Source organism: Corvus kubaryi, unplaced genomic scaffold, assembly GCF_017639235.1.
Source record: "Corvus kubaryi isolate FWS band 111438036 unplaced genomic scaffold, C.kubaryi_AGA036_p1.0 37236, whole genome shotgun sequence".
NCBI lineage: Eukaryota > Metazoa > Chordata > Aves > Passeriformes > Corvidae > Corvus > Corvus kubaryi.
Window position 1 is genome coordinate 2,444,664 of NW_024581067.1, and position 13,627 is coordinate 2,458,290.

General features: G+C 54.6%; 1 protein-coding gene across 8 annotated transcripts in view; it reads left to right on the plus strand.

The window, feature by feature from the left end:
• FRMPD1 (FERM and PDZ domain containing 1) overlaps positions 1 to 13,627 on the plus strand; it is a 27,223-nt gene continuing 13,596 nt past the window's right edge. For 2 of the 8 annotated variants that reach the window (XM_042023095.1, XM_042023100.1), the window contains exons 1-8: positions 2 to 67; positions 834 to 890; positions 6,420 to 6,569; positions 7,203 to 7,307; positions 8,073 to 8,230; positions 9,442 to 9,544; positions 9,630 to 9,675; positions 10,749 to 10,856. In XM_042023095.1, coding sequence (XP_041879029.1) covers positions 7,207 to 7,307; positions 8,073 to 8,230; positions 9,442 to 9,544; positions 9,630 to 9,675; positions 10,749 to 10,856 — 516 coding nt within the window. In that variant the 5' untranslated portion in view covers positions 2 to 67; positions 834 to 890; positions 6,420 to 6,569; positions 7,203 to 7,206. Of the gene's footprint in view, positions 68 to 833; positions 891 to 3,415; positions 3,556 to 6,419; positions 6,570 to 7,202; positions 8,231 to 9,441; positions 9,545 to 9,629; positions 9,676 to 10,748; positions 10,857 to 13,627 lie in introns of those variants that run through there. The other 6 variants (XM_042023094.1, XM_042023099.1, XM_042023097.1 and 3 more) reach the window with 5 other exon arrangements.

Genomic DNA, 13,627 nt, shown 5'->3' on the forward strand with positions numbered 1-13,627 from the left:
CCGGGGGTTGTCATTGAGATGCCGCCCGTGCCCCGCCGGCGCGGCAGCGCTGCGCTCCCGGCGGCAGGTAACGGGGATCGCTCGGGGCGGCGCGGAGCTCCGCGACCCTCCGGGGAGCGGGGTGGGCGCGGGGCTTCTCCGGGCGGGTCGGGTCCCACCGGGGCGCGGAGCCGGGACGGTGCCGCTGCCGCCGCTGTTTCCGCTCCCCCCGGGTGTCTCTCGTTCGGGGCCGCGGGCTCCGTCCCCCTCTCTTCGCGTTGGGCTGATGGTTTGGCGATTTCTGCCCGATCTTGCCCCAGACGCCGTGGGCTGGTTCTCTTTTCGGTGCGAGGAAGCCATCCATACCCGTGCGCCCCGCTGTCTCTAACAACAAAACAAGAGAACAAAAAAACTCCCCACAGTTCTCAGCTGTTGGATTCACAGACAGTGATTTTGACTTCTTAACCATAATGGGGAAATTATTGTGAGAGAGATTTCGCCTGAGCTGGGGGGAGCAGGAGACAGAGTGACTTTAACATGGGGATGTCAGAGGCATCGGTGTGAGCATCTCCGTCCCCGAGGGTGGTGGTCCCCGCAGGGCAGCTGGGGCACAGGGCTCCAAAGGACGGCAGACAGGCAGTGCATGCTCTCTGGTGGGTGTTAGAGGGTTTTACCACTGCCCAAAGCGCTCAGGTTTGCTCCATTTGCACTCGCATGGCTCTCCAAATACTGGAAACTCACCTGCCAGCTCCCGCCCGTGTAACCTGTTCTGGGTGTGTTTGCTGCTCTCCATCTCCCAAGCATCGTGTGTTTTTACTGACAATCTCACAGCTTCTCGTGGCTCCTTGTTGCAGGTGTGTTTGCTGCAGTCCTGGGAAGCTCCTGAAGTTTCTCCTTCCAGGCAGATTTGGGTGAGACTTAATGTGCCAGTGGGATGTGTGAGCTAAGTCTGAGTGGTCTAAAGGGGCTGTAACATGGGAAATGTTAGAACCCCAGTGGACATGGAGTTCTTGTTCCAGAGGAGCAGACTTGCTGGCCCAGGAGATTCTGCAGATTTAGAGATGGAAATTACAATCATGTAGGCTAGGAAGCCCTCAGTGAACCATTTCCTTCACTTTATCTCTTTCTGTGATTCTGTTCTTGTTCCCATGTGGGGTCAGGCAGAGAGGCAGATGTTTGGAGAGCTGTTGTACAACTTGAGAAAAAACAAGCTAGAAAATAAAAGAACTCTGAAAGTCTGTAGGCAGCATTTAATTCTGCCTGCTTAAATTCCAGCTGACACTGGCTAGCGAGGCACTTGCCTCATTCCCCCATCTGTGAATTGACCTGGCCAGACTGGTGAGAAACCTCTGGGCCAGACTGGGTGACAGGCCAGGCCGAGGCAAGGGCATGCGTGAGTGGTAGCGAGCACATGGCAAACCCTCTGCCCAGCCTGTGTCCTCTCTGCCTCCCCAGTTCAGCCATCAGGAGCAGGCAAATGGCGCACATTTCCACGTGTGTTGCTGTGTAATTTATCCTGGGTTTTGCTCCCATAAGGTTTAGTAAATTACCCTCTAAACTCTTCCTGAGTAATCTGCTGTCAAACAGTTGCTTAATGCTGTTCAGTGCTCTGGGCTCTCTCTCTTTGTGGAAAGCATGTCTTTCTAAAGCTGGAGAGAAGCTCTGGTCTCTTCTGAAATGGCTCTGTATGTGGCACAACATTCCTGAATCAATATTGCTTAAGTACAGGTATTTTCCCTTTTGTCTTGTTCTTCCTTTCTTGACATTTGCCAAAAGGCCATGCCAAATTTGCTTCCCAGCACATGTCGAGATCACCTTTACTGACAGGTGTCACCTGCTGAGGTGCCTGCCCTGAACTTGAGGTTTTTCCTCTGTGGAGAGTCCCAGGAAGGCCATGAAAATACTCCAGAGTGCTGAACTCCACAGCACTTTGGTTGGTTCCAGACGTGCAGCAGGACACAGAGATCAGTGACAAGATGTGGAGTTCTGCACAGAACCTTTTTTTTGGGGGGGAGGGTTCTTTTGTTGGTGTGTTTTCCCCTGTTGTGCAATTTGCCAGTGACATGACAGTGCTTCTCAGAGGGCGAGCTGCTTGACTCTGTGGCACTGTGTGTGCAGGGGCTGGGGAGGAGGATCCATCCACGTGCTTGGAGGCAGCTCTTTTCCTCACCGTGAAAAGGAGTTGTAAGTCAGGGAAGCAGGAGGAAACATTCCTTCCGTGCCAGCAGTTCTTGTCCAGGGAGATGGAGCTGAAGGGAGGAAAGTCCTCACACACTTCCACACCAGTCTATTTTTAGGAGTGAAAGCTATTCAAGAGGGAAGTATTGATTTTCCTCCTTTCCACCTTGAACATTCTGTTTATTGTTTCCTTCAGTTTGTGTGTAATGCACCATGCACAAAGCTATTCTTGCTTCTCCCCTCGTGCCCCCAACCAGTCGAGGATGTACGGCCTTTGCTGAAACCATTTTTATTTGGCGCCTGAAGTCTTTGCGTACCCAGAAACTCATAATTTAAAACTAATTCTGCTCTTTGGGAGCCAGAGTGTGTCTGTGTAAAACCTCACCATTGTCAGCTCAGAGAGGAGAGTGGGGACACGCAGGTGCAGAATCTCTCCTGCCTTCCCTGGGCTGACAAGGGCTACATTCTCTTGCTGACTGTTCTTGATTTACAGCAGCTGGATGGAGCGTGGGGGTGGTTGTTGGTTTCTTGGGGGTTTTTTTAAAAGTGGGGTTTGTTTGCTTGTTATGGTGGGGTTTTTTTTGGTTTTTTTTTTTTTTTCCTGGTAGCATCTGTCTATATGCAAAAACCTGGGTCTGCAATAGTATTAAAAAGCAACAGTGCTGTTTTTTCATTATTTTTTTTCAGGGGGATGTGTGCTGGTGGTTAATCTTTGCCTGGTATGACACAGAAGTACTGAACCTCACAGGTTTCTGGCACAGCACAGGTTCTGTTCCTGAACCAGGGAAGGCCAGAGGACCAGCCTGGCCACCCTGCAGGGCAGAAGTAGTTGTGCCTCTGGCCCTGGGAGTGATCAGATGGCAGCTGACCTGAGGGTGGGGGAGATAAACTGGTCTGCAGGGAGCTCAATCCCATTAGTGACGTCTGGCAGCGTCACACAGTGCTGTGGGAGTGTTTCCTGTGTGCTGCTGTAATGGGCGAGGGGACTGCCCGTGGCACACAGGGTTGCTCGTGGCCAGGGCGAGGACTCTGTTCCAGACCCTCCCTGGGCAGCAGTGTCCCCAGCTGTGCCTGAGACCCTCGTAGAGCAGCACCGTGTGTGTGTGGCAGTTTGGGCTGGCCTTCATTCTGGGCAAGCCCCCTATGAGTGCAGCTCATCTCCTCAAAACCCAGGCAGATATCACAGGCTTAGGGACAGGATGGCCATACTGTTTGGGTTTTTTTTTCCTGTTTTATTTCTTAATTTTCTTTTTGCAAGAATTATGTTCCCTGTATATGCACAGCCAGTGTGGTGGGAGTGCAGAGTGCCATGGGAGCTTTAACCCTGGTCCTTGGGCTCAGCTGTCTCCCCCTCTATATCTCCAAGAACATCTTCAGAAGCTGCTCTGTGGAAAATAGGTGAGTTACAGTTCTGTCCTCATGTCTCATCAGAACTGGCTGACCTTCAAAAGCTTTGCTGCAGAGACGCTCAGTCGTGCCAGAGGAGTCTTCTGGTGCAGCTCAGAGCCACGTTTGTCAAGAAGGAGCTCAGTTTCCTTCTCCCTGTCTGGGAGGACAGGGATGTGCTGACCCTCTGGGCAGGAGCAGACCATACCTGGTGAGCTGGGGTGGCCTGGGCAGGGATCAGCCCTGCTTCATCTCGGAGCTGCTCTGTGTGAGGATGTATCACCAGATCAAGAGGTGCAGTCATGAACCACAGCATGGTTTGAGATGGTAGGGATCTTTAAAGGCCATCTAATCCAACCCCCTGCCATGGGCAGGGACACCTTCCACTATCCCAGGTTGCTCCAAGCCCTGTCTAGCCTGACCTTGGAGACTTCCAGGACTGGGACAGCCACAGCTGCTCTGGGCAGCCTGTGCCAGTGCCTCCCACCCTCACTCTGTACTGTTTTTTGCTTATATGTAGTCTGAATCTGCCTCTTTTACTTTAAACCCATCATCCCTTGTCCTATAATTGCAGGTCCTGCTCAAGAGTCTGTCCCTGTCTTTCTTATAAGCTGCCTTGAGGCACTGGAAGGGGCTCTAAGGTCTCCCCAAAGCCTTCTCTTCTCCAGGCGGAACAACTCCAGCTCTGTCAGCTTTCCTTGTAGCAGAGGTGTTGCAGACCTGTGGTTATTTTTGTGATCCTGCTCTGGACTGGCTCCAGCAGCTCCACATCCTTCATGTGCTGGGCCTCAGGGCTGGAGGCAGGTGGGATCTCACCTGAGAGGGGCAGAGGAGCAGAATCCCCCCTCCCCTGCTGCCCCCCCCGATTGGGGGTCATCCCAGCACAGGGGGGTTTCTGGGTCCCAGCACACGCGGCCAGGGCAGGGCCAGCTCTCACCCACCAGCAGCCCAAGTCCTTCTCCCAGGGAGGCTCTTGATCCGTTCATCCCTCAGCCAGAGACCATCCAATTCACTGCTGATGGGCATCCATTACAACAAGTACTTGGAAGCAGGCTTCCAGGAGCCGCTATGAGTGAAGTTACAGGTGGACAGCATCCAGGGTTTTACAGCAGCTTGTGGCAACATCTGGTCTGGCCTTTCTCTGTCAGCATGGGCAGCAGAGCTGCTGTGCCCACCGCCGCTCCTGCTGCCATGCTCTGGTGGGAGGCAGTGCCTTAAAACAAAGGTGTAACATCCAAATTACCAGAAAAACTTTTGCCCATCAGAACATTTCAGTTTGATGAATTAATACTTCCCATGAAATATGAAGTATTCTCCATGAAAGTGGGTATGGTTTTTTTTCCCGTGCTGGTCAGATCTGTGCTGTGCACGTCCTGACACTGCTGGCAGCTCTGGTGTGGGCTCTGACCTTCAGGTCTGCTTTGCTCCTGAAGACCCAGGGGCACCCACCCGGGTTTCCTTCCAGACACTGAGCTGTGGCTCTCCAGAAGGGTCAGGTGGCCATGACAATCCCCGTCGAGTCAGTTCCCTCTGGCTGAGTTGAAGGATCTCTGTGTATCAGGATCCCAGCTCAAGCTGCTTAGTGGTGTGCTCAGGGGCTTGGCTCAGAAATAGCTGCAGAAGGACAGGTGGGAGCAGGGCCTGGGTTGGAGCTGCTGTGGGACATTGCAGGGTGGGGAGAGGTGCAGCCGTGTGTGCAGGGTGGGTGATCCTGGTGACCCTGTCCTGCTCCGCATGCGTGGCTTGTGGGGTGCCCCGAGGATGCTGTGGGGACAGAGGCTGCTCCTGGTGCTGTGCATTGTTTTAGGGAAATACCTGCCAAGCTGTCTCCTCCAAGACACCTGTTGTTTGGCCCAAACACTCCAGTTTCCTGAAAGGACAACATGGGGTTTTTTTATTAGTATTCCATCTGGGGTTTTTAAATATTCGTGTTTGTTCTTCAGGCTTGTCCTCCTTATCCTACAGGTTAAGAGACTTTTTCTGGAAATTCTGTTTTGTGAAGCCCAGAGAGAGGAATCTTTCCTTTTTGCAGAGCAGTGAAGGGGAGGGGGTGAGGGGTGGAGGTGCAGATGGAGGTGGTGAGGAAGCACCGGCACATGGTTGGCTTCCAGGCACCCAGACACGGAGCCCGGGGCAGGAAGGAGCCCCTGCAGGCACAGCCTTCCTGTGGCTCAGAAGGAACGTTCAGGTCTTTGGAGGGGAGTGGGAAAGCCAGAGCACTTTGTGCTGCTGAGCAGAGAGGTGAAGTCAAAGAGGCCAAGGCTGCGGCCGCTGCCACGCGAGCGTTACAGGCGCAGAACGCTGGGGCTGACAGGGGACGTGCCAAGCAGGACCCGTCTGCCCAGGCTCCCTGGAGAGATCCTGCGTGTGTGTTCCAGGCTTCTGCTCCTTCTGTGGGCACTTCCTGGTCACCCTCTGAAAAGGGGTCAGATTTCCCATCCTGTCAGCTGTAATTTCTGGAAACAGCTGGATCAAAAGGTCCCCATTTGTGGTTCAGAGATGCTTCTCAGGAGCGGATGTAGGAGCAGTGTGACTGAAGGAGCAAGGTGAATTGTGTTGTGTAAGAAAGAAAGCCCAGAGAGTGCCCAGTGTAAGAACTGCTGAAGGGCTGAATTTCCTCCATTTTCTGCCCATGGCTGAACAGGGAGGAAGCAAAACAGGCTGGAGTGGCTCCCTGTGAGGAGCGTACCAGCACATGTGGGTCCTGCCCTCCCTTCTTGGTTAGGAAATGTGAGCTGGGGGAGGACAATGGGCTGGGAAGATGCTGAGTGGAACAGGTCCAGTTTTTGTTGAGACAAACCTTTCGTGGCTCAGTTGTGTGAGCTTCCAGCCATCTCTGCTGTTCATAGGTTAACTTAGTGATATTTCTGTTACAGCACCATTTCTACCATGGACCAGCAGCCCGCTGTCCCAGTATGACAGAGCATGTCCCTGAGGCACAGAGCTCCCTGTCCCAGCAGAAGACACGAGGGAGGAGGTCAGGACGTACGGAACGCCTAGGCTGAGCAGAAGACACGCTGTGAAAGGTGGATATAACAGTTTTGGGTTTGAAATACAAAGAGCTGATATTCTTCACGACTTCTGGCAGATACAGACATATTTTGTTTCATTTTGTGTTAGGCCCACTGACAGCCCACAGTTCTTCCCAGGGTTAGAGCTCAGAGTATTGGCAGGGGTACATGGCTGCAGGCTTCCTGTGCCTTGCAAGGCACACTGCTAGGGTGTGCAGTTACCACTGATGTTTGCAGTCACAAATATCAAACCAGTTACCTGCTTTGGCTGAAGATTCATGGTCTGGTGGGCTCTGTTTAGGGGTGGAAAGCTGACCCAGCCTTTGAACCTCCAAAAGAAGCCCATGGATCCATGAAATCTGTGGAAAAGGAGCACAGATGTCACTGTCTGCCATGGGAGGGTAATGCAGTATGACCATGACACGGATGACCAAGAGCACCAGGAAGGAGAGGCTGGGTGGGCAGGGGCGTTCTGTGACTGTCACCACAGGTGTTAACCTTCTGTTAAAGCTCTGGTCTTCACAAGGTGCCAACAGATCTTTGTATTACAAATTAATCGTGAATTAGTGTTGGTAACTCTGAGAGCCATCCAGAAGAGTTTCTCAGTCACTTGTCATTCTGTTTCCTTGTGATTTCTGTCACTTCCAGGTAAATGGGAGATTTGGAGACTAGCTTAATCCATACACGAAAAACATGTAGAATAGAGCAAATGGTAGCAAAATGGCTTCATCGCTCTCGGGACAGCGCACCCAGGTAAGTGTGGTTTTTGTGGGAGGAATATCTATGATCACCTTCGATCAGAGACAGCACAAGGCTGTTCCAATGAACAGGGGCTGGCACAGCCTGCAGATCTCACTCACTGTTTCCGCTCTTCTTGGGAAATATGCACACAGAAAAAGAAATCAACAGCGTTTTTAAGCAACCCCCTTGGCTTCCAGGGACTGATGTTCCTGCCTTGCTCTGCTGTGGTTTTGTGAGGAAGAAATACAGCACTGCTCCATGTGAAACTTGCTCTTCTCGAAGGTGGGGTCATGGTTCTCTTTGTGGGCCCACATTTTTGGGCAAGACTAGGCTGTATTTACCAGGGATCCTGGCCCATGGCTGCTTTCCTTCCCTGAGGTCTGAGAGTCGGCATTAGGGTGGAGTGAACACACGTAAGCTGGAGTGGATCCCAGCAGAAGCCGAGAGCTGTGCATTCTCTCGCTGCCTCGCTGGGTGAAGGTGCTGCTGTTTCCTGTGGATGGAGGTCATGGCTTGCTGTGGGGCACACCTGGGCCTCTCTTCTGTGTGACCACTGGGCTGGGATGACTGGAAAGTTGTGGTTACAACCAGTCTGATGTCCTCAACTTCCTGTGGAGGCCAGGGAGTTGCTGCTGGCTGCAGAGCCGGGTATCCAGGAAACACCAGCCTCAGTGCAGCACGGCAGCCCACTGAGAGCAGGGAAGTGTGTGGGTCCAGGTCCTTCTGAAAAAGAGTCTCTGATTATATCGTGTTTGATTGTATCTCGTGACCTCACAGGGAAAACGTGCCGGTGATGGACAGCACCGGGGACAGCGCAGCCCAGCCCCCCAGCCGGGTCAAAGTCACCGTCACCGTGTACAAGGACCTCGTCCTGCAGCACTACGGCTTTGAGATCTGTCCGAGCCTTCCCCTGACTATCGCCTCTGTCACTGCAGGTGAGCATCCTGTCCTCCCTGGAGGCCGGGTCTGAGAGCCCAGCATGGTCCCAGGGGGCCTAGTGATAAACTCCTGGCAGAGGTTTGTGGCTTCTGAGGTTGGTGTGTGACCCCTGAGTGCTGCCGGTGGAAGCCGGGGTGCCTGTGGCATCTCCCAGTTCTGACAGCGTGGAGCCAGAGTCAGTATGCCGTGGATCCTTGCCCGTGCTTGCTCGCTGGTGACCTTCATGATGCAGAGGGCTGCTCAAAGGAAAGTTCGTCCTGGTGTTTTATCTGAAATGCAGAGGAAGAATTTAATCTTATCTTAGAGAATTTCATCTTACTCCACTGTGGCCACAGTGATCTGTTGCTGAACAGACCCTGGGCTTTCAGCCCTGTAACATGGAGAAGTTTGGTGCTGGGTGCTGGCAGTGCTGAAATCAAGCAGATCAGCTCCTCTAGCTATAGAAGGGAGGGGTGTAAGTCAAAAACTGTGAATCTGTTTCTTATTTATATATATTTTTTAATGGCTACACAAAACCATGTGGTTTTCACTCGTTGATGTGAGTGTGGCAGCCCTCTGTTTGGGGGTTGGTGGGGCTCTAGGCTGGGGCATGTACCCTCTGTCACCTCCCACCCCTCTTTGTGCCCCTTCCTGTGTGAAACATGGTGAAATGATCTGAGAGTTGTGGTGTGTAAGTGGGGGGGTTTTCTGCTGTGCTTTTGTTTTTTCCTAATCAGAAAGAATCAACATTTTCCTAAAGCTGAGGCACAAAGAAGCCTGCCCTTCTGACCCTGTCCTTTGCTGATGGGAGCCCATGGCTACACAGGCCATGTTTGGTTCCCAGTGGATTGCGTGGTGGGCTGTGACAAGGGGACAGGCACATGCTGGAGTGGTTTTCCATGAGGCAGAGGGAAGCTCAGGTGGGGGCAAGGACACAGGCAGGGACACACCGGCCTGTATTACCACCTAGTGTCCTTCAACCCCTTTTATTTTGCCATCCAGAGGTGGTTGCTGAGGGAAGCAGGTGCTGGGAGAGAGGAGGAGCTCACAGGGAGTGCCTCTGGACATCCCTAGTGCTGATGTGGCACCTGGGTCAGTGGTGGACCTGGCAGTGCTGGCTTAATGGATGGACTCCGTAGTCTTAGAGGGCTTTTCCAATCTAAATGACCCTGTGATCCCCTGGTGGGAGGGGTCTGGCTGTGACTCAGGCTGTGTTGGTTGCCCTCAGGGAGCACGGCCGAAGGGAAGCTGCAGCCGGGTGACCAGCTCCTCATGATCAACTCCACCGCAGTGGACGATGTGTCTGTCGAGCGGGCAGCCAGCATCATCAGGTGTGGACTGTCCCCCGTGCCTGGCTGTGGCCAGAGGGGCTGGGGAGGGGCACGGGCCCTGGCTGACCGCGTGTCTCTGTTGCAGGGAGGCCGGCGATGAGCTGCTCCTGACCGTCCTGCGCTGCGCGTCTGTAAGTGGCCCTTCCTTGGCTCTCATGGCACCCTTTGGTATGGCCACAGTCGAGGGGTGGCTGGACTGATGTGCAGGCTGTGAGGGGCTGGCCAAAGCCATGAGGGTGCCCTGAGCATCCTCTACTGTCACACGCACCCTTGGAGGGGCCTGGGAAGAGTGGGCAGTGACTCCTCACCGCCCCTGGTGCAGGGCCAGGCCGGCCCTGCCATGGGCTGCAGGGAGAGACTCTGAGCTCCGTGCACCCTGGTGGGCTCTGGAAGGTCTGGACGTGCACAGGAGCTCCTCCCAAATCCCATCCGCTCTCCCTACCACGTGTCCTCAGGGCAGGATGGGGCTGTGGCAGGCCAGGAGGCACGGGCACTTCTGACAGGTGAAGGATTGGCTCTGCCTGGAAGCTGCGTAGGAGAAGCTGAGGGATTGTGCTACTGTTCTTGGGGACCATCATACCTTACAGGCCACGTGTGCACAGGGATTTGGTGGCATTTGTGCACAGTTCCTGAACACATCTGGTGTCTTGTGAGCTTGATAGGACCCTGTCATGGTGACAGCAAAGTTATGTGACAACTGTGCAATGTGGTCAAGTTGCCTGTGTCACCGTGGGCAGTTTTCTGAATGGTTTCCAGTTTGCGGGACACTGTGGGAAGCCCAGCAGAGCGGGGAGGTGCTGCCCACGTGGGTCTGCCCATCACTGCCCAGCTCTGAGTGTGTTGGTTCAGGTACAGCCGCAGTGCAGGCCAGCTGCTGGCAGAGCCCCGCTGTTCCGCGGGGTCCAGCTGCGTTGTGCCATGTGGGGAGACGCCTGAGTGCAGCAGCTGGCACCGTGCAGTGGCACTGGGACAGTGTGCCACATGCCACACACGCGTCCTGGGCAGCCAGGGCTGTGTTCAGCCGCTGCCCAGGCAGGTCAGAAGGGCCTGTGGCAAGGCTGGGAGCTGAGAGGCTCCCCAGAACCCCTCTCCGTGGGGTGCGAGGCAGCACAGTGGGAGCAGCCCCCGCCTGTGCCCCTGCCCTCGCTGCGGGCTCTGCTCCGCCCGCGGCTGCTGCCCTGACCAAACTCCGCTGTCCTTTCAGGGTGGTCCCAAGTCGTCGTTCCTCACCGCAGAGAAGAGGGCGAGGCTGAAAACAAACCCCGTCAAAGTGCGGTTTGCGGAGGAGGTGCTGCTGAACGGACACTCCCAGGTCGGGGAGCGCGGCTGCGGCCGCGGCTGCGGGAGGGAGGCGGTGCGGGCTCCCCCGGGGCTGGGGCACTGCGGTCGGGGCTCGCTGCTCTGGACACGATCCAGGCAGATGCTCCCTGCTGCTGCCTGAGGTGATCGGGGCCGGGGGGGAAGCACCGGCGGCTCTGGAGGGTTTTGTCTCTGATGTGCTTACTTGGACTGATGGAAAATGCCCACATACGCTGCTTCTGTCCTGTTCCCCTGTCAGACCTTAAACCGTCCCCTCACCACTGCAGGAGGCAGCTGTCATCTCTCGAAGTGCTAATCCATCCATGGTGACCCCACACTGAGCTGTGGGCATGACAAATCCTGGCCCAGAGATGAGAGGTGAACGCTGGTGTGTGTGCCAGGTTTATGTGCTGTTGGGCTGTCCCCTCCTGGGGACGGGTCACACCATGCTCAGAGGGTGTGTCACTGGTCACTTCACCTTGCTGGTAGGTGTGACAGTGTTCCCGAGCTGGCAGGGTGGCAGCCTGGTGTCATATCCTTGCAGAGGGTTTCCACAGAGCACCCACGGCTGCCTCTGTACCTGACCCTCTGCAAGGTGAGCTGGGTCACAGCTTGCTGGAGGTGCTGCAGACCCAGCACCGAGTTCCTAGTGCTGGTAGCAGCCGATACGGGTCTGCCTGTGCTGGTCTCCCTGGAGCAGAGGTGAGAACACTTTTATCTTCCCTGAAGTGTGAACAGCTTGTGGGCGTCTTCTTTTCTTTCTGTGTAACTTTCTAAGCTCAGTGGGGTGAACTGGGGTCAGCTGGGAGTCATTAGCTCTGCCGAGCTTTCCTTTTGTCTTTCAGAATGAGAGAACTCTGTGGTCAAATCCCCCTCTCTCCTCCCCTGCTCATTAGTGCTGTTCCGCCGTCCAGGTCTGACCAGGCCTTTCTGCTTCGCATCAACGATGAACTGCCCACTGGGCCCTTTTCCTTTTCCCTTCCTGTCTGTCCCTTGTTCCCTGTCGCTGGTGGAACTCTCCTGGTACAGCTCAGAGCCTTCCCAAGGCAGATGTTTCCTCTCTTTCCCTTGTACATGGGCGGAGATGCAGCCAGAGGTGCCATGGGCGTCACTTGCCCACAGTGTGAATGCACATGGGGCCCCCTCGCCTTTGGCCATCCCTGCAGGATGGGCAAGGGTCAGCTATGCCTCCCAACGTTTGCCAGTCTGTCTCTCTGGACCCTGGGATCCTGCCCTTCCTGCCATGCTGCTGCCAGGTGTGCCAGTGCTGCTGCAAGGCTTGTCCCTGCCCTCCCAAGGGCTGTGCTCATATCCCTCGGGTGTCTGGGACCCTGCCTGGGCAGTGTGGCAGCAGGGCCCTCCCTGGGACAGATGCCTCATGCTGTTGGGAGATGTGACACCCAGATCACCAGGCAGGGAATGGGGAAGGGGAGGATGTGCCCAGGAAGTGGTCCCAGGCAGAGATGCATGAGAGCTTTGGGTAGGACTGATCGTGGGATACAGGCAGATTCGAAATCACCAGCAGACCCTGCTTTTCTTGTAGCTGGGAGCTGACAGAAGTGTCTGCCTGGAGGTTCTGTGGAGCTGTGTCAGCCAGAGGCTGGGCCCTGGTGTCGCAGCCCATGAGGTCTCAGATCTGTGCCAGCCACTGATCACAGGGGTGGTCTCAATGAGTCTGGAAAAGGAGCTCTTGAGAGGTGTGAAGAAGGTACTTCTGGAGGGAATGTTGCACTCTGTGCCTCCCTAAAGCCTCTGTCAACACTGTGCTGAGCTAATCATACCTCTGCCAGTGCAGAGGGACACAATCAGTGTTTAGATTGCTATTCATTTAATGAGAGCGGAAAGGTAGGGCAAATTAATTCGGGTGCTGGGGCCCCACTGGTGTTAGCTTACCTCTTCACCATCTGGACGTGCAACCTGCTTTGAGCAGTGAAGGATTAGCACAAAGGAAGAGTAAATAGATTTGTTGCATATTTATAATTTCTTTCTGGAAAAGCACTATGCACCTCAGCAGCCCTGAGTGCTTAACGGCTGCTCGCCTTTCCATGGACTGACGTACTAAGGCAGCCAAAATGGGCATTATGGCCCTGAAAAACTGTACAGCCTCCTGTTTCAGTAAATATACTGCTCTTGTCATCCTAATGGAGCACGGCTAAGTGATCCTTGTGGCGACGGGAAGGATCCCAGCGGCTGCGTTCTGCAGCTGAAACCCGAAACTCCGGGCTGGGAGCATCAATTATTAATGAGGCTCGCTGCTGTCCTGCCTCCGCTTTCCACAGACTGATGATGTATTTCTGTATCACTGAGCAATATGCAAGGGACAGGCGCCTGGGGACCCTCGGGCCAGCGCCAGGCAGTGTGTTGTTAGCTGCTGTAACTTGGGGTGCATCAGCCTCACCCCAGGCAGGACAGGAGGGGTATGGCTGTTGAGGCTTTCAGGGTTAATTCATAGTAGCTTCTGATAGCCTTCATGGAAAGAGAGAAACCTCTCTGGGTGTTCTGGCTGGATAATTGGATCTGACCAGGAGAGTGGTGATAATTTGTGCAGATGTTAAGTTGTGTGCTGGCTGTGCAAGGCCCCCTCACATGGTAACTGTGGCCATGGGAGCTACCAGAGGAGATGTGCAGCTGGTGTAAAATGGCACTGCTGTCCTGGAGCTGATGGAGGATCCCACACCTGTCAAAGATGTTACGTGTTTGGGCCAGTTAGCACAGAGGAGTTAGATCCTGGGGCTGGGAAGAGCTGCAGTGTTCTCTTCTTCTTTCCCAGTGGTGACCGTAGGC